At 40.9% G+C, this 27,934-nt stretch overlaps 3 protein-coding genes across 6 annotated transcripts; 1 reads left to right on the top strand and 2 right to left on the bottom strand.

Annotated features, from left to right (window-relative positions):
- Window positions 1-56: 56 nt before the first annotated feature.
- rnf40 (ring finger protein 40) lies at window positions 57-17,751 on the bottom strand. Its single transcript, XM_026178831.1, has 20 exons — window positions 17,673-17,751; window positions 17,120-17,267; window positions 16,831-16,998; window positions 15,542-15,836; window positions 12,744-12,944; window positions 10,808-10,929; window positions 10,520-10,666; window positions 9,381-9,455; window positions 9,137-9,256; window positions 8,835-9,014; window positions 8,290-8,425; window positions 7,808-7,929; window positions 7,432-7,703; window positions 7,043-7,160; window positions 6,783-6,932; window positions 2,742-2,954; window positions 2,501-2,626; window positions 1,806-1,946; window positions 1,617-1,718; window positions 57-1,311 (listed from the first exon to the last, which is right to left on the bottom strand). The coding sequence occupies exons 2-20, from the start codon at window positions 17,255-17,257 to the stop codon at window positions 1,135-1,137; spliced, it is 3,003 nt and encodes a 1,000-aa protein (XP_026034616.1). The 5' UTR covers window positions 17,258-17,267; window positions 17,673-17,751; the 3' UTR covers window positions 57-1,134.
- Window positions 17,752-18,009: 258 nt separating this feature from the next.
- Window positions 18,010-23,539, top strand: phkg2 (phosphorylase kinase, gamma 2 (testis)). Its single transcript, XM_026178833.1, has 10 exons — window positions 18,010-18,218; window positions 18,457-18,568; window positions 19,712-19,887; window positions 19,987-20,041; window positions 20,150-20,215; window positions 21,105-21,268; window positions 21,351-21,441; window positions 21,528-21,681; window positions 21,826-21,951; window positions 22,046-23,539. The coding sequence occupies exons 2-10, from the start codon at window positions 18,474-18,476 to the stop codon at window positions 22,289-22,291; spliced, it is 1,173 nt and encodes a 390-aa protein (XP_026034618.1). The 5' UTR covers window positions 18,010-18,218; window positions 18,457-18,473; the 3' UTR covers window positions 22,292-23,539.
- On the bottom strand, window positions 23,136-27,800 carry cfap119 (cilia and flagella associated protein 119). Of its 4 annotated transcripts, none has more exons than XM_026178835.1 (9): window positions 27,467-27,800; window positions 26,767-26,801; window positions 26,596-26,656; window positions 26,343-26,506; window positions 25,946-26,016; window positions 25,718-25,834; window positions 24,952-25,030; window positions 23,848-23,922; window positions 23,136-23,758 (listed from the first exon to the last, which is right to left on the bottom strand). In XM_026178835.1, exons 3-9 carry the CDS (start codon window positions 26,637-26,639, stop codon window positions 23,604-23,606), a joined length of 705 nt encoding a protein of 234 aa, XP_026034620.1. In that variant the 5' UTR covers window positions 26,640-26,656; window positions 26,767-26,801; window positions 27,467-27,800; the 3' UTR covers window positions 23,136-23,603. The 4 variants fall into 4 exon arrangements, with proteins under 4 accessions (XP_026034620.1, XP_026034622.1, XP_026034619.1 ...); XM_026178837.1 differs by having other exon boundaries at window positions 27,482-27,800; XM_026178834.1 differs by lacking the exon at window positions 27,467-27,800 and adding an exon at window positions 26,992-27,160 and having other exon boundaries at window positions 26,596-26,661.
- Window positions 27,801-27,934: the final 134 nt, after the last annotated feature.

Raw genomic sequence — 27,934 nt, 5'->3', positions numbered from 1 at the left:
TTACTTTATATATTAGAAACATATTTAGTTGTAACCATGCGAGCCTGGGGGATGTAAAGAACGACTTCTTTTAATTTGTGAGTTTAAACTTCAGCTTCAATGACTTTATGGGACCTCCAAAAAACCAGCAGGACTTAAACAATTCAAAGCAATATTTCAAGATGATCGAACACAGTTCACTGCAGTTCCAAGTTTTTAAAACGATACATTAAAAGATAAAAGAGAGAGAGAGACTGCAAAAGTGGGTCCGGTATGTGAAAAAGAGACCATTTTAACACAGTAAAGAACAGCAAAGACAGGAGAACAGTGCCGAGCAGCTCAACTTGTAAGAGAAAAATCGCTGTGCACGAAAAAAACTGTTTATTAACTACAAAACAAACACTCAGTCCGATGTGTCACTAAAACCCTTTTCAGACATGCACTCATGAGCAGGCCTGCTTTCAGTCTGACTCAGCACCCTGATCACTTTTTCACAGCAGCAAACTCACTAATTTGGACCTAACAACCTTGATCACTCACTAAAGTCTTATGAATTTACATTGCAAGTTGCTCAGCTCACTGCAATGCTTTTGACACCAACAGCATGTGCTTAAGAACGTTTTTTTTCTTCCATTTAAAATAAGATTAAAAACACTCCTCCATGATGCTTTTTCCCCCCATTCCCAATTCAGAAGAGTGATTGCTCTCGGAGTGGGCGTGATAGGGGTGGGAGGATTTTGTTATCATTTGCTGCAGCGCGTGCTGACTCAGAAACCCTGCTCTGGGTGACAGCAGGTAAGACGACTAAACGTTAGGGAAGTGTGGAGCGTACAGTGGCTCTCTGCGTCACTGTAAAGCCGTTAGGAGCATTAACAATGACCCGTGTTTGACTGACAGGATGTCGTGCATTTAATGTCTGAAAAGGGCTTTTCTGTTTGGTCACCAACTTAATGAAAAAAAATAACCAAGATGGATTAAAACAAGTCCTTCCAAAGAGATTAAAAACAGGGGACACACTCATCTGTGATCCCAGAAATGTCTGCCTCTTTGAATAAATCTCCAGTTCCTTTATCACTTTTCTATTTATTTCTCTCCTTTGGTTCTGTCTACTATTTTCTGTAGTCACGCCTCGTTTTCTTCTTCTTCCAGAGTGACTTAAGTGATGTAGATGCGGTGGAAGTCGTTGGCTCCGAACGCACAGTTGCACTTGGGGCACTTCCTCTGTCGGGTGTCGTAACGCATCTTCAGACATTCGTAGCAGAAAACGTGGAAACACTTGGTGAGCACCGTCTCCTTGTCTCGGGTGTTACAACAGGGGCAACGCAGCTTGGCCTGAAAACAGACAAACACACATGTGTATGGGCCATATGTGAGCTCAGTCATTACCTAATTTTCCTGAGTAATATAACTACTACTCAAGGGTATAACAAACAAGTTTCATGTCCCTGAAGCGCAGACAAATCACTGCATGGCCCGTGCTCACAACTGAAACACAGCCAGTAAAGCAAATTCCAAAGCCGGAGCATTTGCATTAATTTTACTAGACAGTTATGTTTTATGTAGCTATCCAACTTCAGACTGTGCCTGGGAGCTATTGGTGTGTTTGTGTTCTCTGCACACAGCCTCCTCTTTCTCACCTTGTACTGATTGATCTCCTCCTGCAGAATCTCGTCTGCATCCGAGTACATCTCCACCTTCTTCTGTTTCTCCAGCTTCCTTCTGAGCCTGGACAGATCCTCCTGTAAGGACAGAATCCCCAAGATGTTAGACCTGCATCCTCCAATCAGAGCTTTAGATTTGGAGTGACACTCGCAGTGCATGCATACCTGTGCTCGCTTCAGGTTGCTGCTCTCCCTCTCCCGGGCAGTGCGGTTCTCAGCCACAGAGACTTGGATCTCCTTCAGCTTGGCCTGCGTGTGCTCCAGCTGCACCTTCAGGTCCTCTGCCAGCTGTGCGGCCTCCACTGCCTGCAGCGAGGAAGGAAACAGGCGCACTCAATAAAAACACCTAACGATGACAACTTTCAGATGTAATGTGGCGGTGGTATGGTGAGCATTATGAGTTTTTAGGCTATTCTTCAACTCTGTTTCGATTACGTAAGCAGTCCCTTTGTCGTGTTTTGGGACTCATTTTAATGTTATTGGTGACTGTTCTTATTTGTGGGCAAAAAAATAAAAAAATAAAAAAATAAATAAAAATCCTTATATGTGACAAGATGACCTCAATAACTTTGTCTCAGTGTCTGCAGTATTTCCCATCAATTACCAGAAACATCGAAACCAAAACTACTTGAGAAAAAAAAAAAAGGCAAATGTGGCCACAGGGACAAATTCTGGGTCTAATATTTGAACTTTTTACATGCTTAAATGCTTAAATGACAATGAGAGCCTGTGCTTTTGGCCTGCAGCCCCAGTGTTAGTGTGGAGTGATTACACTGGCTTGTTTTGGGTCAACATAAACAGGGGTCTTCTAAAGTGGATTCTCTATATAAAACATCCTTCTGATTGATGGTCCTCCTCACCTTCCTCTTGTTCAGCTCTAGTGCTTGTGTTCTGACAGCCAGTTCCTTTTCCAGAGCTGCCAGGGTGCTCTGTAGGACTCCCTCTTTTTCTTCCAATTTCTGCACAACCAGCAGCTGGGCATCCACCTAAAAGAGGGAGCAAAAAGTAGCCAGCGAGTGCTTCACTGCCCTGACGCAATTTTTTATTTTTTATTTTTTAAACACACAAGTGCTGCCTTGTCAGGTTAAAGTTGTACCTCACCTGGGTTTTGAAAGCAAGAACTTGGTCAGCCAGCTCCTCCTTCTCCTCTTTCAGCAGCTTGTAGATCTGGTTAGATTTAATTCGCTCGCTCATTAGCTTAAAATTGGCATCGTCCTTCTCGCGCAACTGCTGCAACAGCCGGCTGTTCTGCTCCTGCATGTCTTCAAAGGCCTGGCCTGTTACATCCATCTCACTCAACAGGGCTTCCTCCTCCTGAAAAACACATGCGTCAGATATTAAAAACAGTGAAAAGAGTGACAGTCAGCTGTGCTGCTTCTGCCCTCCAGTTTATGAAACAGGCGGGGCTCGATTTCAACAGCAGTTTTCAGTCTTTAAGATAAGAATGTGACGAGGACACGCAGGTTTGACCTCCAAAAGTACCACTTCTAAATAACTGTAAAAGAATCACAAGGATTTAATTTTCCAAACTACTTTCTTACGACTCAAAGACATAAACAGAGACTCTTTTCTTTTTTCCCCCCAGTTCTGAAAACCTGTGCATCCTTGATCAATGTGCCATCAAGAATGAGCAACTTGCTGAGCTCTTTTCATTTGGGGATGCCATCCTATCTTACATTAAACTTATAGTCACCCATCACTAGTTCATGATATCAAACTAGCACAGAATTTGGACATCCAACTCATTTTACATGGCCTACCACACACAACCTGTTTTGATCTGAAGTCGAATGAATCAAACTCCACTTTCTGTCAGTGTAAAGACATTTACCTACACAGTTAACCCTTGAGATGTCTTAATATAAGAAAAAGTGCAATTTCTATAGATGGTGAAAAACAGAAACCTTTGTCTTTTAGCTGTTTATCTGTTACTACATTGCTACTGTATGAATGGCTGAGGGTAGGTCTTGATTAATAGGAAAAGCTGTAAAAAATTAAGAAAACCGTTAAAATTCCAAAAATGTATTTTCCAATACTTTCCAGGGGCTGGACTGGAGTCGTTGCCGGGCCGATTCTGGCCCCCGGGCCTCGTTTTTGACAGCCCCTGGTCTACAGCTCGGAAATGCTTCCCTTGTCGCCTTATTAATTTTCACTAAAAGCAGTTGTTAGGCTGTATTTTGATTTTATGATTGTATAATATACTCTAGAGAACAACTCATTTCATAAAGCTTTTACTAACATTATGACAAGCTCCAGCACTAAAACAAAGTTGTTTTTGGGATAAAGATGGCTTTTCCCCAGCATTAGCAGTGCTGCTCAACAGCTGTTCAACACTACTGACAAAAGAGAAGCATTTAGTTAAATGCATAAGTTATGCATCAAAAAATAAAGGGGGGAAAAGCCTTATACTTGTACACAATTATCTGCTTCTTCTCTTGAGACTATGTTGCACATTAAGATCAATTAGCTGAATTTTCATGTAGGTGGTGTTTGCAGCTCAGTGGGCAAAAAGCAGAAGTTTGACACAGTACACTGGACTAAGAGCCACGATTTTGTGCCACTCTCCCTCTCTTTTTAATGAGTCAGTCAGTTCTGAATTGAATCAAGATACTGCCAAAGATTCCCACCCTACTATTCAAGACTGCGGACGTCTCAATACAGACACACCTGGTTTGTTTTTAGGTAAAAAATTAGCTTTGCTTTATTTGTAAATTTTGGTTCAAGCTGTTTTTTTTTATGAACCAGCTAGGGCCTATAAACAAAAGTCAGATGAACTCATAAGTAGCCTGTTTATTGGATAGTTTTGGCAGTTAAATTCTGGCAGCCGAGGACTGAGGGGAACAAATCAAACACATCTGACACCACTGGAGTTTTAGTTGCTGCGCTTTAACTTTATACCAGATATTAAGGCAAAAGTGAAAAGCTGAATAAATATTTCACTGCAGGCTGTGTTTTACCTCCTGTTAATTATGTTCTGCAAGACCTCCCAAGCATGAGGACATACAGACCATCAGAGCTCAACATCTGTTTTCTTAATGTTCAGTTATTTGCACCAGAATTCACCATTTCTTGGCTGACATAGGTGAAGAGAGTGATTAACATTTATTCATAAACCTCTCCTACTCTCAGCAAAATTAATATCATGACAAGAAAAAGAAAAAAAGCATCCCATTATCTAATATGGGTGTAGCCACCATCTATGCAGAATAACAGTGACATGACTTGAACAGCGTTTAACCCAAGGCTGATAAAGATTTGAATGTCATGAGTATCTGCCCTCTTATTTTCTGCATTTTCTTACAAATGAAATTCCTTAAGCGTTTCAACATTTGCATGACAGCACAGCCAAGTGAGTGAGCTCAGAGTGCTTTGCATACTGAAGATATATCACATTGGATCAACCCAAAAAAAATAATAATAATAATATGTCCCCACCCAAAATGAATTCTCACACTCTGGTCTAAAACTGTTCCCCTTAAACTGTCAGGATAATCGTGGCACAGTGTTGCTGCGAGACAAGAGGGTGAATATTTCTGCTAGATAGCATAAAGTTTAAGTTGCTTTTCAAAGTGACCAGAACATCAGTGGCATAGCAGCTCACCTGGCTCACAATTCACCGGTTAGTATAAAGTGTTGAGTACAAAAAGAAAGTGATAAGACTTTATTGCACAAACAGCCATATCCAGGACACAATAACCTTGCTCTATTAAAGCATTTAAGTTCAGGAGTCTGGTGACCACATGATCATTAGTAACCATAGCCACACAAAGCATGCACATGCACATGCCCAAGCGCTGACCATACTACTTATGTTAACACAATGGTGATAGGAAGGCACAAAACATCATGGGAGTCAGCCAGCAGGACCAAGGTCATGATCATCACCATACAACACAGGATATTGTATATTTAGTGATCTTTCAAGCTATTTCAGGAAATTCACTCTTTATCAATGTGTGCATGCAAAATGTATCAACATCGAGATTTTGTTCGGAAAACATTCGATTCAGTCAACATCCAGTGAGAATCTGATGAAGTTGTAAGCAGTGTGCCTGAAGGCTTTGCTAAAAACAACAATTATGACCCTGATCCTGATCATTAGTAAAATTAGAGTGAAGAGCAACCAACACTCTAAGAATAACAATTCTTGTGAAATATGGACAGACTAATCATGACATAAGCTTATGTTATGCAAAATGAACAACAAATTTAGACTGTATTGTGCAAGAAAACCTTTGCACATTTACGACGAAGAGGAAGAAAGAGAGAAATGACGGTGCTAAAAAAAAGAAAATCTGTTTATCTTTGTTTCATTAGAAACTTTTACCATTTGGGAACTTTAACCCGCCAGCTTTCTAGTACAAAATCTGTAGTTTACATCCCAGTGAAAACACTTTGTCCTATCTCCAGTGAACCAGGTCAAAACAGACAAATACAGACAATGTGCTGACATTTCAGCATTTCAGGTGTTAAGAGAGCTGTTGGTACTCCAGCAAAGACAAATGCTTTTAAGTGCCACTAGACACGTATCTCCTAACACTGAAATTGGGAGTGCCTACTAAAAAAGGGCAAAAAAATAAAAAAGTAAAAATTGCAAAAGAAATTCAAATTTGAGCGCATGGATTATCAAAGGGATGGTGCCAGTAACAATAATCGTGACAGCTCAAAACATTACCAGCAGGTTAGCATTAGCATACTCAGCTGATCAGAGCCAGGCCACAGCGTAAGCTTTCAGTTCCTCTTTGGTCGTCTAAGATTAGTAGAACTCCTTCCTTAGGCAAATGCAATACTCACTGCACTACTTTCAATCTTAACACCGCTGATTGTTTATATTCAACGCCGGTGGAAACCCCAAAAGCTTAAATATGGCATTTTTATAAGGTTTATGGTTCAAATATTTTATTAGGTACAAAACTCGTCACATGGAAGACAAAGAGCTTAGGACGAGCTTCTTAGGCATCACGTTTTGCCGACATTAACTTTTTATAAACTGGAAAGTAAAAGAGAAATAACGAGGAGGTAAAAACACAGGTTAAGGTGAAGTGCTCTGAGAAGATTACCACCGCACCCCCCCACACACACACACACACACACACACACACACACACACACACACACACACACACACACACACACACACACCTGTTTAGTGGCAGCGAGTTTCTTCTGCAGGTGCTCAATGGTCTCTTCTGCCACTCGTATTTTCCTGAGGGCGTCTTCATCAGCCAGTTTTTTGCTCTCCTTCCTCTCCCTCTCCTCGAGCTCTCGCACTCGCATCCTCAGCTCATCCACCTGGACCATAAGAGACAGAGAGCTTACTTTGTTTTGTTAAATATCTAACCTACCAGTTGCTCTAAAAAGCAAGTGAAAGAGTACAAACGGAAAGGAAAAACAAAACAAACCTCAGCTTTAGATTTGCGTTCGGCCGCCATCAGCTGCACTTTATCTCTTTGCTCCTTTGGCGCTGACTTATACATGTCCAGCAGAAGTTTCATCTCTTTCTGGGACTCTTGGGCTTTCCTGATTGGTTAGAGATTACATTAAAATAAACAGTCATGGCATTTTAATTAGCAGAGTGCTTCTAATTATGAAAACAAAACACTGGCAGACTTTGCAGTTCTTAGAGTAACACTATGACTAGACTTCCTACAATCTGCAAGATTTCCTATTTGTTTTATAATAAAGATAATTTGAAAATATTCATCATGAGAGTAACAACATTTTAGGAAATGTGTGTTTATCGCATTTAGTTACTACATATGAATGTGGAGTTAAATAGAGGGCAGTGTACTTGAGTTCTACTCTGAGCATCTTCAGTGTGTCTGAGTCTTTCCTCTTCAGCTCGTCGCTGCGCTGCCTCTCCCTCTCCCGCTCCCTCTCTCGTTCTCGCTCGGCCTCCCTCTCCCTCTCCCGCTCCCTCTCTCGGGCTCGCTGTCTCTCCAGCTCCCTCCTCCTCTCCTCTTCTTCCTCCTGGTCTTCATCCTCCTCCTTTTTCACGTCAATGCTGTCGCTCGTCGTCTCCTCCAAAATCAGAACTCCAGTGTCGCCACTCTGACAGCGTAACTGTTGATGGCACAACGGTTTTACTGAGAATCATCATCAGACAACTCAGAACAGACACCTCAATTAGATAATGTAAGTGCATGTTAGTAAATGACGTAACCTACCTTGTTGATCTCCAGCTGCGTTTCCCGCAATTTCCTCTTGTAGCGTTGCACGTCGCCTTTCAACTGCAGGTTGTGGTTCTGGAGGCTGCTGATCAAATGTCGCATCTCCCTGTTGATCGGTCCTGAGAAAAAGATGAAAGCCCGACAGTCAGTGGGTGTTTTTGAGTTTGACTCATTCAGCACTCTCAGCTAGCATCACGAAGCTGTAAATGATGAGTTTAATCACATAGTGCACAGAACTGACAGCTTGATACGGATGATATGCAATATTCTCTGCAGAGCTGAGAGAGGATTAGTTTGCTGACTGATATCTTCCTTAATATCCACTCGAGTACCACCCACAAAATATGGTACATTTCTTTCTTCTACTGAGCTTTGAAGCACATTAAAAAATATAACAAATACAGTTTCATTCTCGACAGACGAATATACACGCAAAACAATGTCCCTGACTGAAGTGTGAGAGTGTTTTGAAAAGGTACCTGCTTGCTCGTTGGCTGCCAGGTTCTGCTCAAATTCAATACGCAGCATCTCATATTCTTTGCGCACCTGGGCCAGAGTATCTTCCAGCTGGATGACCTCAGTCCGCAGCTTCTTCTGAAGAGACAGCTCATCACTCTGAAAGGTTAAAAACAGTGAGACATTATTCTCCATGTTTCTGAGCATTAACAACAACTAGTGCTGTCAGCGTTAATCTCGTCTAAGTGACGTTAACGCCATAACTGCATTAACGCAGCAAATGTCTGTTAACGAGTCACCGCGGATCGACCCGCGGTGAGTTGACCACGCATTAGCGTGGTCAACTCGTTAATGGAGATTTGCCGGATTAATGCGGTTATGGCGTTAACGTCATTTTAATGAGATTAACGCTGACAGCACTAATAACAACACATACAAGTTTAAACTGTAAAAAATATACTGCAATGCACTGCAAGCTTAGGCTGAAGGAGCTGCTCCGGAGTCTCATCTTTTCTCTGAATCATATTAATGTTGACACAAACACACAAAGAAATGCTCTGAGAGTCACCTCCATGTGCTCAATCTGTCGGAGATGGGCGTTCTTCGCCGTGAGCAGGAGAGCCCGTGCCTCATCCAGCTGGGTTTTCACTCCTAGAGACTCGTTGTACAGGAGGGAGAACTGAGACTGCAGACATTTGTACTCTAACGTTTCCTTCACAACCTCCTCTGGAATATTACGCAGGTCCATCTGAAAAGCCCAGATGTGGAGTGAGATGACATGCAGGGCTAAACCATGAAAATCATTCAAATAAAGAAGGAAAATGAAATTAGCCTCCCGTCTCACAGGTATGCAGATTCAAATACATTTACCTTGAGCTTCTCACTCTCCCTCACAGCCTCCTGGAGCTCCACCTGTAGTTTTTCTAATTCTGCCATGCGACTATTTGCCAGCTCCTGGTTGTGCTCCAGCTCTGCATTGAGACTCTCAAACTATTAAAAAAAAGGGAAAAGAAGACCACATTGTAAAAGAAATGTGGACTTTTGGAGGCAAGTTGCATATAAAAACGTGTTACACAACACTAAGTAAAGATTTAAACATGTACTTTCGTCTAACCTTTTGAATGTTCAGTGTAATCTGGCCTCCAGCCAGCCCACCTGAGCTGCCAGTGCTGCTGTATCCTGACTTGAGCTGCAGACAGAAAACACAGAAAATGTGTCAGGAAGTAACAACATAAAGTAAATGATTGTTATTGTGTGCGTTTAAAAAAAAAAAAGAAGAAAAAAGTGTCACATCTGCACATGCAGTTATGGACAAACAAGCTATTTTAACTAAAAACACTTGTGTGCATATCCACATAGTTTGCATCAAAGTCTTACAGTGTACATTTAAAAGGAAAAAAGAAAAAGACAAACAAATCTTGCCGACCCGGGCTAGAGATCAAATCCATGAAGCAAGATTGGAAGTTTGGGGTTAGAGCTACTTTAACTCACAAAGGGAGAAATATTTAGTTTGAAGAAACATCTGCTGAGGTGACTTCAGCAGGTCCCTGCACTTTCTAACTAAAACTGATGATTTGCATAGTGATGGAAATTCACAAATTAGACCTGCAATCAGCCTACAGAGAGAAAAAAAATCTGTGGTGTTAGATGATCCAGCAGGATACATTTGTCAAACTTCAAAGTAAAGCTTACTACAAAAAAGGGCAGTCTGCCTTTCAAAACAACCACTCTGAACTTAGATCTTAATCCAATCCACCTCAAGTGCACACCAGACTTTCTAAGAATATGCCAGACCTGAAGCAGCTCTGTAAGGAAGCATGGACTAACAACCAGCCAAAATAAACTAATTCCAATTTGCACTATGATGAAAATATGTAAGTAATGTGTTCAACAAAGACTCAAAAGAATACATTTGGCTTATTAGTTAAAGCAGATTGTGTTTGTCTGTACTTGTGAACAAAAGCATACAACTCTACTCTGTAATTCTTCTGACATCCAATTTTCATGATCAGAAAACTGCTGTGCTTCTACTGATGCACAGCCCACCTTTGAGCTGTGCACCAGTAGAAGCAGCTGTTTTGACATGCATTGATGCTTAGAGCCTTATCAATGTCAACTCATGTATTAGAGGGAAAACGACAGAGCCTACGCCTAGTGGAAAGATTTAAAAATAAATATGCACACTATAAAAAGAAAAAGAAAAAAAAAAGGGGGCTGATGCAAAAGTTGCAAAGGGACATTAAACAAACACACCTGCTCCATGGCCTCTGCTAGGTGTTTGTTAAGCTTTTGTTCCCTATTGCGCAGTTTCTCAATGTCCCACTGCAGGTCCTCCACCGTTGTCTCCATCTCAGTCACCTTGGTCTCTGAGCTGGTCACCTTGTCCACGAGCTCATTATACTGCAGGAGAGTGGGACATGTGAATAGTTGCTGCATCACTAGTTTTCCTCATTCATTCACCCTGAAACACTCGAAATAACTACACTTGCAAACAGTCAACGTGTATGGTGAGTCACTTAAACAATACTAAGGACTTTGTACCTCCATGGACATCTTATGGTGTCTTCCCTGCAGGAGAGTGGCTAAGTCTCGCAGTCGAGTGTTCTCGTCCAGCAGAGTGCAGTTCAGATTGATGATGTCAGACTGGCTGTCATCTTCAAATCCTGCCAAACCAAACCAAAAAAAACCCAAAACCCCCAATACTGTCATTCTAATTTGGCCAAACTAACAAGTATCAAAGGAAGCACTCCAACAACTCAGTTATGATGCATTAAACTCAAAAATCTAGTAATTAGTTTAATGTAAATGATGTAAGATACAGTGCTCAGAGGTTTACTTACACTCATGCACATGAATGTCAGGGTAATTTGGACTTGATTTATTTGAACTGTTCTTTTTTTCAGGATAGAGGGATTTTGAATTTATTTTTGATTTTTTCAAAACCACACAGGGTCAAACGTATCCATATCCAAACACACACACGCCCACTAATATTTGATCAAACATCCCTTAGCAAATTGCTCCCCAATCAAATGTTTTTCATATCCATCAACATGCTTCTTGCTGAATATTTTACCACTCCTCTTAGCAGAATTGTTACGTTTAAATTGGTTGGTTTCCAGGCACAGATTGGGCTTTTTAACATGGTGCACAAATTCTCAACTGGGGTAAGAGCGATGCTTTGGAAAGGCCATTCCAGCAGCTTAACATTAGCCTGCTTTATCCTTTTCAAAACCATTTTGGATGTGTTTGGCATCAGTGTCCCAATGGAACACCTGTGTCACACTGTCAAACTTTGTGTGTGATTTGAGATGAAATTTGAAGAATTTGGAGGTAGTCCTCTTCCGCCGTCATTATTCCATCCACTTTGTGCAATGTACAAGCACCACAGGCAGCAAAACAGCCCCAAAGCATGACCATGTTTGACAACTCAACTCTTAGATTTGAAAGCCTCATCTCTACTACTCCAAACATACCTCCTTTCATTGTGTCCAAACGGCTCAAAGAGGTTTCAACTCTCATCCGAGAAGCTTCTTCACTTCTAAGAGCAACTGGTGGAGAGTACCAGATTTTTAAGCCCCATTTGTCACGCCTTCAAGAAACTTAAAGTCCAGACACTTTTCTTTCCAAGCTCCTTAGACTACAATGACCTGGATGACTGAGAGCCTTCTACAACACACTTTTCTCCTGAAGGTATTTGGCTTGTGAAATTTGGGCTGATCCAAATTTCATTTGAGCCTGAAGGTGTCAACTTCGGTTCAGAGACTTCCTTCTTGGTCGGCGCCCTCTCAGTCCATGGCGATGTGAAACTCCCTTCACTCTGGCCATTGATCCTGGTGTTTCAGCAGCTTCCAGTTCCTGGGATGTTCCTGAACATCCTAACCAACATCCTCTCATCTGAGAGTGAAAATTTGGGTCTTCTTACAATATTTTGCAAATTTGTGACACATCTGAATAATTTGTATTTATGCACATTTGTTTAAGTTCTTCACAAATAACTGCAGGAGACATTCCCAGCTTTTGTAAATACAGTTCTCCTTCACAGATCTTCACTGAGTTCTTTGGACTTTCCTATTTTTCTGAGTATTGGTAGTCCACAGAGTGCTGTCAAACAAATATTTTTTATGCTGACAGAGAGAAACCACTAGTTGTAGTCCATCATGATCACAAAGAGAAGTTAACAAACCTGAACCTTGTCAAGTTAAAAGAAACTGTAGAACCTTCAACATATTTACAGATTTAAATGAGTTCATGTATATATTTGATTCTGTATAAATTAATTTAACCCTGTGTAAATTAGAAAAAATCCAAATGAAATTCAAACTTGTGCACCTAATTTTTGACTTTTAAATGTCACTGAAGATTAAAAAAAAATGGAAAAAGAACAGTTCAAAGAAATCACTATGATGAACGTATGTAAACTTCTGACTATAACTGTACATTTAAGTGTCAATAACAAACATTTCTCCACAGTTACCTGCAGCTTGGACCACCTTGCACATGTCACTGATGTGACTGTGCAGCCTATCAAAGACGCAGACCAAGCAGGCGATGGCTTCTTTGCTGAATTGCATGCGGTCCTGGAGGTGCAGAGTTAGTTCCTCCTCACTGCTCTGCTCCAGAGTCGACAAGAAACCCTTGGCATTTTCACTCAGGGGAGGAGGTGGTGGTGATGTATCTGCACATATGTAAAAATGATAAAGTCAGCAAGTAACAATTTGATAGAATTCTTAAATATCAATTTAAAAAAAAAATTACAATTAAAACAGTAATCTATTGCTGGCACAGTCCAATGTGGTAAAGTCTGGTATAAACAAGTATTTTCCGAGTAATTTGTTATTTAAATACAAAGCAAAGAAAAAAGAAATCTGCCAAATACAGACTGTGTAGATTGGGACTAAAGTCTTGATAATACTCTAGATTTCTGCAGTTTGTAGCCAGCAGTACATGCTAACAGATGGAAGAAATACTGCAACAGTTGCCTTCTTTAGCCCACTATCATTCCCTTTTGCCTCACTATAATTCAGGGGTCAGCAACCCTGGGCATGCTTGCAACAGCTGGCACGCGAAGGGTTAACTGATGGCATGACCATAGCTGGACTGGCCATCGGCCGTTGGTGATTTTTCGTTTTTATGGGCCGAAGATTTTTTTTTAATTTTCTTTTTTAGTAACGGTAATAAACAATGAGAGGTGGTGGACTGGTCAGGTGCTGGCCGATGTGTAAAAATAACTCCGTTGTTTGGTGGTGGCAATGGCGGAGATTCCACAGAGGCCAGCAGGTGGATGAGGGAAAGGGGAGGCAGGAGGAGAGACCCGAGGCGGGCGCCGAGTGTCAGGTGAACTGAACTTAAGGTAAGAAGTTATGACCTGCAGTCTATCTGGGTTAGATATAAACCAAGTTTAGGTGGAGTTTATTTTTGTTGTGCTGACTTTTTACAGTCAGTTACAATAACTTGTACGATGTTACTGATAGTGAACTTTATTTTTATTCATAAGGTACGTTAGTAGAGTTGCCAACCGTCCCGTAAAAAATGGAATCGTCCCACATTCAGAGAAAATATTACGCGTTTCGTATTGAGCCAAAAAGGAACACAGTTTGTCCCGTACTTCAGCTAGAATGAAACAAAGACACAAAGCTGGATTTATTCTGTCTTTATGCTGCACAGCTGCCTCTTCTTCTCTCATTCTCTCCCCCTCCCTCTCCTGTTGTTACTTCAATCATGAAACTGATCAATGATCAGCTGATCGGCTTTTCTCTCTTGTTTGTTTATCGCCTACTTTGCACCAGAAAGAAGAAACCAGCGGATGTCGCACTAAACAACAGCAGCACGTTTAAGCTTGATCAGCTGTTGTTTAAATTTATTTAATATTAATTTATTTGTAATTAATTTTTTGTCCCAGTCCAGCCCTGGGCAAGACACGTAGTGAATTAATCTGAGAAGGTGCATTAAAACATAAATAGCCAGGCCAGCAGTGCACATCGCAAATCAGCTCGCATAGACACATTAGTCGTGCCGCTTCTTAATGAGAGTATCTTAGCCAACAACCCCAACTACCAGATTCAACTTGTAATTGGCTAAAAATCACTTAGCCTACCGGTGAGAGGGATGTTGCTAGCTGGCAGTTTTTTCAAGCGATGTTGAAATTTCCACATTCCAACACTTCCAAATGCTTCAGGAGCTTTCCGCTCAGCGCAGCATCAGCACCACGGAAATACACAGATACATCCGTAGGCTCGAGACAGAATTCACAATGTGTTTTTAGGACTTTCAGGTGTATGGACCAATGTTTTCTTTTCTGATCAAACCAGAAAGGTTTAATGAGCAGCTGGATTTGTCTCGCATTAACTGGCTGGACACAGAGGACATCAAAATGCAGCTGATTGAACTGAAAAGCTCGACTCTGTGGGGGGGTCAAAGTTTGCAGAACTACAAACGCAGTTGGAATCCATAGCTGTGCATGTTCATGGAGCTGCATTTTCACCTGCTGGACATCACTACCTGACAATTTTAACTGTCTTCAGAACATTGCAGAGGCCTTATTGACAGTATCTGGCTCTACATGTCTGTGTGAGCAGATTTTCTCTCACATGAAGAGTGTCCTCAGGTAGCCGTCTGAATTCTGGACACTCGGAGACCTGTGTCTCTGAGTGGGAGACCAGAGATCACATTAACATGCGTATCTCTGTATTAACAAACATGCCACATTGGCCCAGTTTATTATTTCTTATCATTGTTGTGAGGAGACCATAAATAGCACTTGCGTTTTCTGTTGTACAGTTCATTTGCTGTTATGGAGTTTTTGTTATGGATAAAAAGTGTCTTTTTTTGTTTCAAAATAGCTGATAACTATTTACTGATAGCTGCCAACATCTGCAAACAAATACAATTGTATAAAGTTGTTCTATGTAGTGTGTAACTGTTCATATAGAGCGTTATTAAATTTATTGCTAATGCAATTATATGGCACACTGACTTCTGAGGAAACTAGATGGCACTCATCAGAAAGGTTGCCTACCCCTGCTATAATTTAATACGCATCTTGAATAATGGTCAACACACAATAAACAAGAATATCCTTAAATTACAAGGCCTGAAGTTCAGTCTTGTTGCATAAAATTAGCTATCAATATAAATAGTAGTGACTCAGACTGATGTAACTTCATGAGTAATGAAAGTCATAAAGATGCACTAAGTTAAATTGAGAATGAATGAATAAAGCAGATTACAATAGTCTATGACAGACGATTTGTCATAAAACAAAAAATTTCTAACCTGTTTTTGTATCCGATTGCGGCTCTGTTGGTGTCAGTAAATCGTCTCCAGTGGGAGGAGGGGGCTGCTGCTGCTCCTCTTCCTGACACTCCTCTTGTTGCTGCTCTGGCCGCTCACCCTCGTTCTGGGCCTCTGGCACAGGAGGGGGAGGCACGCCAGAAGGCAAAGCCAGGTTGACACCATCTTCCTCCATTGGTGTTTGATCGGGGATGGTTGCTGAGGGTGGGGCGGGGGTAGAAACAACTGGAGGATCTGGCTCAATACGTTTGCGCAGAATGCGCACGTTTTCTTCCAACTGCAAGTCAGATAGACATAGAAAAAGGTGTTAATTCTCTTTACAAGTTATTACCATGAGTTTAAGCCTTAGTACAGCTAAGTATATGTATAGCGACACTGCTTTGTGATCCTTCGATGTAAGCTCTTCCTATCATTGTGACGCAGAATTCACCAAGCGTTGGATTGTTCACGTACCAATAGGGAACGTGAGCTGGGATTAGACCACCTGATGATGTGTTGTTGCAATAGTAATCCTGCTCAGTACAAGAGGAACCGCAGGTTCAGACATTTGGTGTCTAGTGCTTGGCTGAGGAGCCAAAGGTGCAAAGCTACCATCTGTGGGATTATGACTGAACAGCCCGCCGGTGTAGGAGAGCTGTTTGTGACTGAACTGGGGGACGGCCGAACAACAGTCGCCCCTCTCCAATTGTGCACCCATGTTTGTGGAGAACGTGTTGCTAAATAACTTCTAAACATCCTGATAACCAACCAATACCTGTCACTATGTGTACAATCAGGTTAAGGCAGACAGGTGGAAAACATGTACAGGATACATAGGACGTGGAGCCTGGACCTATGTATATAACAACTATCCTCCTAGACATGCTGATCAATCTGGATGAAACCTACTATATAACCTGCCTAAGGTACCATGATTATCTATAACACCTATATAGCTTTTGGGAGTTATTTTTATAACACTCAGATCCTTACAAATTACAAAAAGATGACAATCCATCAGATGGAAGAGCTGGGAAATGCTTTCTTAATTTATACATGCACATGTGCCTGCTATAATTGGTAACAGGAAAAAACACTAAGATCTGCAATTACCAGATATAAGCCAAATTGGTTTGCCTCACACAAATGCAAGCGTGCTAAAAAAACAGATTCATCTGACCGCTGCGTTTAAATGAGGTTTTTATAAAATGTGCCAGTTCTTAAATCAGGTTAGAGTGGAAACTAAAATTCAAGAATGGATTCTAACAATATAATGAAATGCACAGAATTACTTGTGACCAGTAGCGATTAACAATCAGCAAGGTAGTGTCATCAGTGGCTTGTCTCTTCTCCAGCTTCTCAATTTTCTCTCTCAGCTCATCCTCCATTGCCTGTCTCTGCTCCAAGCGTTCACATAGCTTCTTATTCTTGAACTGGAGAACCTTCATGTCCATTTCCTCCTGAATTAACAAACACATACAAACAGAGAAACAAAATAATGAGTGTTAGGGATTGTAGATGTTGTCTGGCAAAAATAGATGACAGATTGTGCCTTGAGAGTGTGAGGACCATATAACTCACCGTAGAGGAGACTCCAGCTATGCGTATTGGCTCAATTAGCGTGGTGGTGGTCTTCTCTTCTTTCTTGCTTTTCTTTTCAGGTGGGCCAGGGGGGCTGTCCCCGCCTGGGGGACGCTTTCCTCCCCCAGCACCTGACATCGTTCCTTCCCTGCATTACATCAAGCAAGGCATGAAGAATTATAATTCATTCATTTTGTGACAGCAAAGGGACGGCGTTAGCCTTAAATCAAAAATGCAATTTTAAATTTTAAAAGGTTCACTTTTCTGGTCCAGTAGTATTTACATGCCGACTTATTACTGTATAAAAGGTATGCCTGCAGAATTACCAACCATCTTAATTCCATATTGCTACAAAGATTAAAGATCTTTTGCAAGCTTGCAGCTTGCTACTGCTAACCATGCTAATGCTACGCTAAGGCTAACGGACGGCGTTATTGGTTCAAGATTCCGAGGTGGTCGGGGTTTTTATTCATTATCCATCCCTACATACACAAAATGTTCTTAAACAGGCATATGTGTGTCTTTTCACAAGAGAAATGTTATCATTACAAACCTTAACAACCAGTAGCTGAAACGTAAGTCAGGACATCAGAGAAGCAACAGGAAATATGCAGCTAACGCTTCTTCTTCGTTGGTTTTAAATGTTCCTTACAATAACGGGAGAGCATTAGCGCCGCCTATTGCTTGCAATTCACATAATGTAAAGATTAAGTATTCCCGTTGGTAACAACAAGTAAAATTAAGAAAATCACTCAAAACACGGACTACTTCCTTGGGATACGGTGCTTTGAAGTGCAGCTACTCGAATTTATCTGGAGAGTGTATTCGAGACCTCAAAAATGCAAACCATGCTGTCACGTCCCCTCCGGCCTCTCGGGGGCGCTCCTGCGGCACACTGTAATAATAACTTCCAGGACTGTGACCAGAATGTAAACAGTGCTCAGGTGATAGCTAACTGCTGTTAACATTAACGGTAGCTAATTTCGTTACTGTAGCCGCTTAATCGCACACGTTATGGCTTCACTATAGATTCCTCGACCTGAGAGGGCTTCCTGATTCCTCGTTTCCCTCTCTGTCTTGTCGTTTGATTGCATAAATGGTGAGTAGCTTCCTGTTCGGTCAGTGAACCTGCTGCTGTATCAAGGCCATAGCAAAGACAGTTACCTAACCGTTTTGATGGACTTCTAAATAACAATAGGTCGAGGAGATGTGTGTATACACGTTTGACCTGCTAACTAGATTTAAACTAAAGCTAAGGGCACAAGAGTTAGGTAACTAGTTCCTGTTTATTCAGAACCACTGGTACAAACTAAGACACGTGACTATTTTTTTAACAGCTCCATAAGCTGTAAACATGACCAAAGACATCGTTGTTGGGGACGAACTACCAGACTGGGTGGGGGCCAAGGAGTTTTATCAGAAGTATGATCCTAAAGAGGTGATTGGCAGGTAAGTCAACCAAAATAGATATACAATGCTGTTAAAAAGCATCCATCGTGATTTGTTTGTTGCTGTCGTTGCTTTTCATATTTGTTACACTGTATGTTTCATATCATCAATAAATTTTAAATATTAGACAAAGATAACCCAAATAAATTCGAAAGGAGGAGAGAGGGAGGGGAGAGGGAGGGGAAACAGGAGGACAAAGGAGGGAACAACTAAGCTGTAGTGCCTCTTCACCTCACTGTGCAATACCTTTTGTGCAATACTTTTGTAAATAGTCAACGGTGCAATAGACTCAATACTTGAAATGTGCAATTCACTTGTATTTTTATTTTTATTCCTATTTATTCTATTTATCCCCTTCGTATATTTTATTTATATTGTCTCTGTATTTATATATATGTGTGTGTGTATAACTCTGTAACTTCTGTCGGTGCTGTGCTTTTTTGGAAATCGAATTTCCCAGAGGAACCCACCCGAGGGATTAATAAAGTTCTATCTTATCTTATCTTATCTTATCTTATCTTATCTTATCTTAAATGCAGTTTTTGTTTATTAAAGGTGGAAAAAAAAGTTACTGACATCTATCAATCTTGAAAGAGTTACAAAAACAAGCCTTTGGAACTCCATGGAGAAATGGAGAAAACCTGAAAATGCGGTGAACCTTCCTAGGAGTGGCCGGCCTTAAAATGACTCCAAGATGCCACCGACAACATCCAGGACGTCACAAAAGAACCCAGAGCTACATCTAAAGAACTGTGGGCCTAACTTGCCCCAGGAGCTGCTTTACTGCCTCAGAACCTCAATAACTTGCTATAATTGATGAAACAATGAATTCTGCGCTCTACCAGAAGATCCAGAAGGAGAATGTACAGCAGTCTGTTAAGCCACTGACACTCAAGCCCACACGGGTTATGCAGCAGAACAATGATCCAAAACACACCAGCAAGTCCACATCTGAATTCTAAGAAGAGTGGAACAAAAGTGTGTTCAGGTTATCTTTGTCTAATATTAAAATGAGTATAATGATCTGAAACATGTAAGTGGAATGGGGCAAATACTGTACACAGAGCTACTGTGTACATTTTTAAAACCGTGTCATTTCTTTAATAATGTTGAAAATGCACTGTATTGTATGCTCATTGTCAGGGGTGTGAGCAGTGTGGTGCGCAGGTGTGTGCACAGACACACGGGCCAGGAGCTGGCGGTGAAGATTATCGAGATCACAGCTGAGAAGATGACAATCCAGCAGTTGGAGGAGGTGAAAATTTCCACGCTGAAAGAGATCCAAGTGCTCAACATGGTGAAGGGACACCCCTCCATCAGTACGTTGCTGTTCTCTCTCCTTTTGTTAAGGAATCATAAAATTTCTTTCCATAAAGTTTGGTAAGTGTTAAAGTTTTCTTCTGTTTCATTCCCTTTAGTCACCCTCATTGATTCCTATGAGTCTGCTACATTCATATTTTTGGTGTTTGATCTGTGAGTATGAGGACAAAAAACTATTAAACTAAATACTTTTTACACTCCCAACCTGAAATTCAATTTTTTTTCAACAACATTTGTCAATTTGCTGTCTTTTGTTGACAGCATGAGACGTGGAGAGCTGTTTGACTACCTCACAGAAAAAGTTACCTTAAGTGAGAAGGAAACCAGGTGAGCCGCAGCATGACTGCACTATATCTGTATTAATTAATACTAGCAGCATTTTGCATTGGGCACATCATAAAGTTCTGTTTCTGCAGACCATATTGCAAAATATGCCGCCTTTCAAGATTTTATTTAAAAGTTATCCAGCGAGCAGCTCTGCGTTAAAGAGCTGCTGAATATCTAAATATAATCACACGTTTGGTGTCGACTCCCACTTTTAATCTCGTGTCACGCAGCCCAACTTAATCTCACATCAAAAAAGCCGAAGCCTCAAAGCTGCAGCTTTAAAAAAGAAAAACACTCATGTTTTTGGGGTGGTTGTTGTAGTTTTGTAGTGTTTGTTATTAGCATTGTCCTGCTGAAAAATGCAAGGCCTTCCCAGAAAAAATGTCTGGATGGGAGCACATGTTGCTCTAAAACTTGTATATACATTTCATCACAGATGTTGCCTTTCCAGATGTGCAAGATCACAGTCGCAGTGCTGCTTTTTAGCTTTGTTGCTTGCGTACAGAGATTTCTCCAGATTCTCTGAGTTGAGGTTATGGGAGTTCATATTATGTATAGTAGATAATGAGGTATTCAAAGTCTTTGCAACTCATTGAGGAACATTATTCTAAAATTGCTTCACAATTTTTAGATGCAGGTTTTTGCAGATTGTTGACTCTCTACCCATCTTTATTTCTGAGAAGCTCTGATTCTCTAAGATTTTCATTTTATACCCAATCATTTTAATCACTTGGTGAAGCCAGCAATGTTGTGTATCCCATGAAAAATCAAGCCAAAGATATGATTAAAATTACACAAACATATTACACAGTGTTTACTCTGAACCTTAGACACGCTCGGACGAAATCTATTTTACACGGATCAAATGTGTGTATTCGGTTCTTTACAGGAGCATGATGCGAGCTCTGCTGGAGGCCGTGCAATACCTTCATTCCCTCAACATCGTACACCGGGATCTGAAACCGGAGAACATTCTCCTGGACGATTATGGCCATATCAAACTCTCTGACTTTGGTTTTTCCGTGCAGCTACAACCTGGGGAGAAGCTTCGAGGTATGGCTGTGGATCATGAGCATATCCTGTGACAAGTGTTCATCCATTATTAGTTTAAAACAATCTTTTCTGTTATAATCAGAGCTCTGTGGGACACCTGGTTATTTGGCGCCCGAAATACTAAAGTGTTCCATGGATGAAATGCACCCAGGCTACGGCAAGGAGGTCGATCTGTGAGTCTGTCTTTGTTCGGCGGAGATTTACAAACGTGCTACTTCTCACTGCCGTTTCTAACATTTGCATGGTGTGTGTTTCTAAGCTGGGCCTGTGGAGTCATCCTCTTCACCTTACTAGCTGGCTCGCCTCCATTCTGGCACCGTAAGCAGATGCTGATGCTGAGGATGATAATGGAGGGTCGCTATCAGTTCAGCTCCCCAGAGTGGGACGACCGGTCTGACACTGTGAAGGATCTGGTAAGCTCATACAGTCAGCTTATTCTGTACTGCAGCAACCCTAATATTGACATTTTCAGTGCAAAGAATAAATCATATTGCAGTATTTGCATCTCTTAAATCATTCATGTGTACTTCTGTAATCTTTGTGCTTGTGATACTCAGATATCCAGGCTGCTGGTGGTGGACCCAGCTAACCGTCTCACTGCTGAGCAAGCCTTGGCCCATTCCTTCTTCAGGCAGTACCAGCGGGAGGATGTGAGGCTCTTCAGCCCCAGAAAGACGTTTAGGGTGAGCCGCTGTGTTAGCCCAGCATTGTTATTGCCGCTGATTTAAACTGTCTGTGGAAAAAGGAAATAACTTCCACATGCTTCCATGCATCCAGGTTCTGATAGTGAGCGTGCTCGCCTGCATCAGGATGTACAGCCGCTACCGCAGGGTGCGGCCGCTAACCCGAGAGGTGCTGGCGAGGGATCCTTACTCCATCCGCGGCGTGCGCAAGCTCATCGACGGCTGCGCCTTCCGGATCTACGGGCACTGGGTCAAGAAAGGGGAGCAGCAGAACCGAGCAGCCCTCTTTCAGAACACTGCTAAGATCATGCTGCTAGAGCTGGAGGAGTTTGAAACATAAAAGGTCAACCTCGTCGCTCAAAAACGCTTTTATGTATCCGTTTGCATGTGCTGTCATTGCGGTGTTTGCTCCATCGAGTTACTGTTTCAAGATAAGGAATGCAGGGACGGGGGATCTTTGTGTGCCTTAATGCGCATCGTGGCTCTGAAAGTTCAAGATAAGCATGCACCACTTAATATTCCTTATCTGTTGTTGTCTGAAACTCCCTGTCAGGTCATCCGGTTTGCAGTGCAATTTGCCGTTAGGACACCTTGCACGATCTCTTTAGTAAAACTCATCATAATATATATTTAGGATTTTATGTGTTAATCGTCCGTTATAACTGAGTAGGCCAGTGGCGTCAAACTCATTTTAATTCATGGGCCACATGCAGCCCAATTTGATCGCAAGTAAAAGTGTTTCATAATAAAAATCTATTTTAAAAAAATCTTAAAAATGTTCCTTTTCTTTTAGCGGCGAGTACAATTATGTATTTAATAAATCCTACATTTACTAAACAGATGATGGTGAAATTAAGTGTCGCTCTTAACGACTTACAAGACGAGTGGCCCACAGTGTGTGTGTTTGACCCCTCTGATGTAGAGAAAGCACTGTGTAGGTTAAGTGGAAATCAAAGCACTGAGATTAGTTATTAGTTATATACCTAGTATGCTCATATTGACTCTACTTGAGTAGCTTTGCATGATTCACGGTTCATAAAAACACTTGTATGTCTTTTACTGCGCATTAGTGCAGACCTTCAGGCCACGCGACCATTAAGCCAACTTTCTTCCTTATTACCTGAAACTTTAATATAACACGTAACATTGTAATACTACAAAAACAGCAGAAAATAAGGAAAAAGCATAATAAGTCTCCTTTATTAGACACATACAGGTACATAGAAGTGCTGCGTTAAAGCTCAGATTTACATATATGCCAGTATTACGAGTCAGCACTGGGGCACATGTGTGAAATATTCAAGTTAAATATTTGGAGTGTTTGTCGTGTTTCATGCATGCAAGCATTCCTCAACAGGAAACCCACTCAAGACTAACTGTGAACATCGTTTGCGACTGTAAAACTAACAAGCACCATTCCTAACTCAGTTCATTCTTTCATCTAGAGAGAATTACGTTCTTTTGATTTCCTGGAAGTGCCTGTTTGGGGAAAAAAACATGTAATTATATAAATGCAGGTATAAAGTATGTTGTGCTGTACATGGAGAAAAATGGTTTTATTGACAATAAAACAAATGTTTTAATCGTGCTGCTTTGTAGGAGTGCTTTGTTTGAAATCTACCACCTATCTAGATGGGGTAAAAAAAAGTGTGTTATTTTTTGGCTTTGTGGCTGTTCTGTGAGTAATCTAAAGCACTGTTTTGCTGAGATGCTTTTTCTTTAATCCGCTGATCTAGTTGCCCAGACACAAGCATCATCTGCTCTCTGACTTGTTGCTCTATCAGCGCCTTCAGCTCAGATGTGGCTCCTGAAAGAGAGGAAATGACTTTGCTTGGGCTGTGTTGGACTGTAAAAGTTATGCCTGCAGCATAACTGCTGCGCTGCCGTGATTTTTACCTGCTGGGGCCGCGATGGAGGCTTGCTGTGTTTCAGAAGACGTCCCATCTTCCGCCTCTGTCTCATTCTCAACACCTGGTCGGATAAAAGTAATAATAAATATAGCTCAGTACTTTTTTTTTTAACTTTTTTTTTCTAAATATCCCATTTTTAATGCAACACATAACAAGGCAGGTGCTGGATTGGAGGAGTTTTTTTTTTTTTTCTTTTAATATTCATTTCCACAGGAAGTGAAAAGGAGATTAAGAATGTTTTGCAAGAGTACATCTGATCCAATTTCACTCTAACCACAACTGTGCAAGATTGGATCACACATGTAGTCACTGCAAAGAGGTAGAAGACGATTTTTATACACTACATGAACTGAATTTCTGAGCCAGCTATACAAAGAAATCCATGCCATGAAGCACCCGGCATACTGTTTCTGTACTGGTGATAATTCCAGAGAAGGGTCGGAGCTCTGCAGTTAAGTGAGCCAGCAGAGCATTGGCTGGGTTTCTGCAGTTCCTAAAAGCGTCTACTTTGCAATAATCTCACTTACAGGTGATGGTAGAATATGTATGAGAGAAAAAATTTTACAAAATGAGTTGTTGCAATGGCGACATCCTATTACAGCGCCACGCTCAAATTCAGTGAGCTCTTTAGAGCGACCCATTCTTTCACAAATGTTTGTAAAGGCAGACTGCGTAGCTTGTTGCTTCATTTTATGCATCTGTGGCAATGCGACTGAAAACATCTGAATTTACTTTCTTTCTTATCTTAACACTGTATGATTTCAGATTGCTTTTCCTTTTTTTGTCTTCATTGTCTGACACCTTGTTTGTGCCAAACACGTTTGCTTTTCCAAGATGAACTCTGTAAATTCTCTATAGGCTCTTCTTCGTGTGTTACTTTTATCTGTTTTTGTTTATTCATTTCTATTCATGTTATTTCTGTTAATACAGTATATGTGTGATATGGCATTGTCTAAACTGACAGGCAGGAGGGTAAAAGAAAGAGGGAGAAAGAAAAAAGGGAACAGGGGAGAATAAAGGCGAGAATAAAATATAATTGCTCTCCCCCGCTATATGTAACTTTAATGCTACTAAAAACTTTGCTTTTTACCTGGCGCAGAAGAATCCTCCACGGTAGGGGATCCAATATCCGGCATCCCAGAGTATCTCAAAGACAGATCAAGATTCACCTGTTGGTGGAAAAAAAACTTACTTAAAATGTATTTGGTACACAGGGGGCACTACTGAGAACAGGAAAGCTGCACAGAGGGTAACTAACATGGCCCAAAAAAATCATTGGCTGCCCACTGCCACCCCTGGAGGCCATCACCAGATCCTCCTGTCTCAGGAAAAACCAGGGCCATCACAGGTGACCCCTGGTAGGCACCTCCAGACTCACTAACAGCTTCTTGCCCTGGGCCATTCAGACTGTTAACACTATCCCCCCACAACACACCCACCCACCTCTAGCCACTCAGAATCTATTCAGACCAAGTCTTTTCTTTGCACTATCTCCAAGCACTTTGCTCTCCATTGTGTGCCTTTCTATTGCTTTGTACATACATATATACATATTCCTCTAGTTTGTATATATCTCTTCTGTTCCTATATATTCCTGATGTCTTTACTATTTTGTTTTTTTTTACTCCTGCACAGCTGTCGTGGAGCACCCATAATTTACTTGTATGACAATGACAATAAAGGGTTATTCTATTCTATTCTATTCTATATTTGTTTGTTTGTATATTTGTGATATAATTTATTATTTCACAAACAAGCATGTAGCACTAAATACAATCTATGTGCTTTAGAAATACATTTTACTTTACCTAATGACAAATACTGAAAACTCAAGTCAGTTAATTCATGACATTTACCTGTGTGGTAAAGATATATTTATATAGCTTGTAGTGTTTCATGTAGTTGTTGAGGATGTATGTTAAGACACGGTTAACCTCATCAGCATTGAAGAGGCTGATGCTGAACGGAGGCCGCTGTAGAGGGGAGACACACACGCACACACAAACACACTATGAATCAGCATTACAGTCGTGGATCTGTATGAGTTTGAAAATGAAACAGTGACTGCCAAATTTTGCACACACCCTGACTGAGTGGCATAACAGAAGCTCTCTGCAGTACTTGAAACACTGCTCCGAGTTATTGAGTGGAGTTTCTGCAAGAAAGGAGGTTCAGACACATGTCATGTAAAGTTAAAGGATACTTTGGCATTTAATGGTGGTGATGCAAGTCACGTGACACTAGGTCAACAATCTTACTGAGTTAATCACTGACTCATAAGATTGTACAGTATTTCCTTCAATTGCCTAAATACTGTATTTTTTTTACAGACTTAACAGAAGAGTTGAGTCTGCGCTAAACAAATGTTGTGAGGAGAAGAGATCATTTGTACTGTTTTGATTTTAAACACATCATTTTCAAAGCCACATAGACCCCCGCCTTGCTGACTACACATAGTTAAGATAAAGCTACTTTGCTTACCCACGTTGGCTTCATGAATTGACTTGATAATGGACAAGAGAGTAGACGTTTGTTCTTTGTTGAAGCTGTGCTCTCTGCAGAAAAGCACCGTCTGAACGTACAGCTCCAGAAGAACTCCCTTTCTGGGTTCAGGGAGGTCAACTCGAAGCACACTGCACAGAGCACTGTCACAGAGGAGAACAAGTAACCCCCCCTAAATAACGTCTGTGCCCTATAATTGAGTGATTATTGTTTATAAATGAGTGACAGAAACCTCTCCAGATCGGGAATGGATTGCATTTTGTTGATCTCTTCCATATCATGGTAGCTTACATCTGTCCTGAGGGAAATAGATTCATGGATAAATACAATCAGGCAGGCAAAGTGTAAATAAAATGGAAGCTAACGAAAATGATCTGCACCGTGTGTGTGACCCAGCTCTCACCATAGCATCACTTTAGCTTTCAGGTCATGTGGTAGCTACAAAAGAAAACGATGCTTTTTATACATTGTAATCCATTACAAATAATAATAAAAGCTCTGTCAATTGTAAGATGTAACATGAATATTTATGCCAAAATTGTTTTTTTTTTTAATTAACAGAGGCTAAATGAGTAGGAAGTAAAGAGAACCGAACACAGAAGCAGCGAATAAAACTTGAAGAGCATACCTTAATTGTCCCATCCATTTTTAAAAGTTATTATTTCTTTAGGTGAAATAACTAGCTATAGTTAAAATGGACAGACTTCAAAACATGTTTTACAGTTTAAAGAAAATATATCAGAAAATAAATCTGCCTGGAGTATGCTCCGTTTTGTTAGCCACCTGTATCCTAGCAACAGGCCACTTTTTTCTTTTTCCGTTTCAGTGTCCTACAAAATAAAACAACTAAATAAACATTACTTTACTGTTTATCACATTATTATACATCATGTTATATAATTTAATAGATCTTATTTATGCAGCAATGCTCTTAAAGGTAACGGCATGAGCCGCACTGATTTGTTATTATCTTATAATTTAATGTAAAGTGAAGTGCCCACCCCCCCGCAAACACACACACACACACACACGCACACACACACGCACACAACGAAATAAAACAAAAAGAAAACCAAAACAATAATAATGAATTAATTAAAAACCTCATCACTTGGTACATTTGCAAGTCCTCGGTTAAACCCATGATGATGAGATCAGCGCTCTGTGGGAGTCATCCATCTGCTGTTGGATTTCTTGTTCTTGTGGCTGAAAATAGGAGGCTAACGACCTTTGGCTGTATGTTTTCGGATCGTTATGCCAAACGTAGTGCCAACATAATGCAGGATGAAGAGTCGAAAGTTAAATCTAAAAATAAACAGAGAGAAAAAAAATTGCAGGCGAAAGATGTAATGAGCCAGGCTGTTGTGTGATAAATAAAAGAAAATTAAAGATGCTGGGTTTGGAACTCTTTTTAAGCTCTCCATCGCTGCGTGAAGCTGTAACCATGGCAACGCCATAAACCTGCCTGAGTTTTCTGTCAACAGCTGTGTGCTTTTGTTTTTTTGTTTTTTGTTTATGTTTATGTTTTGGGGTTTTTGGGGGGGGGGGGGGGGGTGTCATTAACTGAATCC

This window comes from Astatotilapia calliptera, chromosome 8, assembly GCF_900246225.1.
Source record: "Astatotilapia calliptera chromosome 8, fAstCal1.2, whole genome shotgun sequence".
NCBI classification, from domain to species: Eukaryota; Metazoa; Chordata; class Actinopteri; order Cichliformes; family Cichlidae; genus Astatotilapia; species Astatotilapia calliptera.
This window is presented reverse-complemented; position numbering and strand designations above follow the sequence as displayed.

Coding starts and splice junctions, on each gene's coding strand:
- rnf40 (XM_026178831.1), bottom strand. CDS start 17,257: ATGTCAGGTGCTGGGGGAGGAAAGCGTCCCCCAGGCGGGGACAGCCCC. Junction 9,015..9,136: donor GGGAGAGTGAGAAGCTCAAG/GTAAATGTATTT, acceptor TGGGCTTTTCAG/ATGGACCTGCGTAATATTCC. Junction 6,933..7,042: donor AACGCAAATCTAAAGCTGAG/GTTTGTTTTGTT, acceptor CTTATGGTCCAG/GTGGATGAGCTGAGGATGCG.
- phkg2 (XM_026178833.1), top strand. CDS start 18,474: ATGACCAAAGACATCGTTGTTGGGGACGAACTACCAGACTGGGTGGGG. Junction 19,888..19,986: donor GAAGGGACACCCCTCCATCA/GTACGTTGCTGT, acceptor CATTCCCTTTAG/TCACCCTCATTGATTCCTAT. Junction 21,269..21,350: donor ACCTGGGGAGAAGCTTCGAG/GTATGGCTGTGG, acceptor TGTTATAATCAG/AGCTCTGTGGGACACCTGGT.
- cfap119 (XM_026178834.1), bottom strand. Junction 26,662..26,766: donor AAAGCTAAAGTGATGCTATG/GTGAGAGCTGGG, acceptor TATTTCCCTCAG/GACAGATGTAAGCTACCATG. Junction 25,835..25,945: donor TGTTATGCCACTCAGTCAGG/GTGTGTGCAAAA, acceptor TCCCCTCTACAG/CGGCCTCCGTTCAGCATCAG.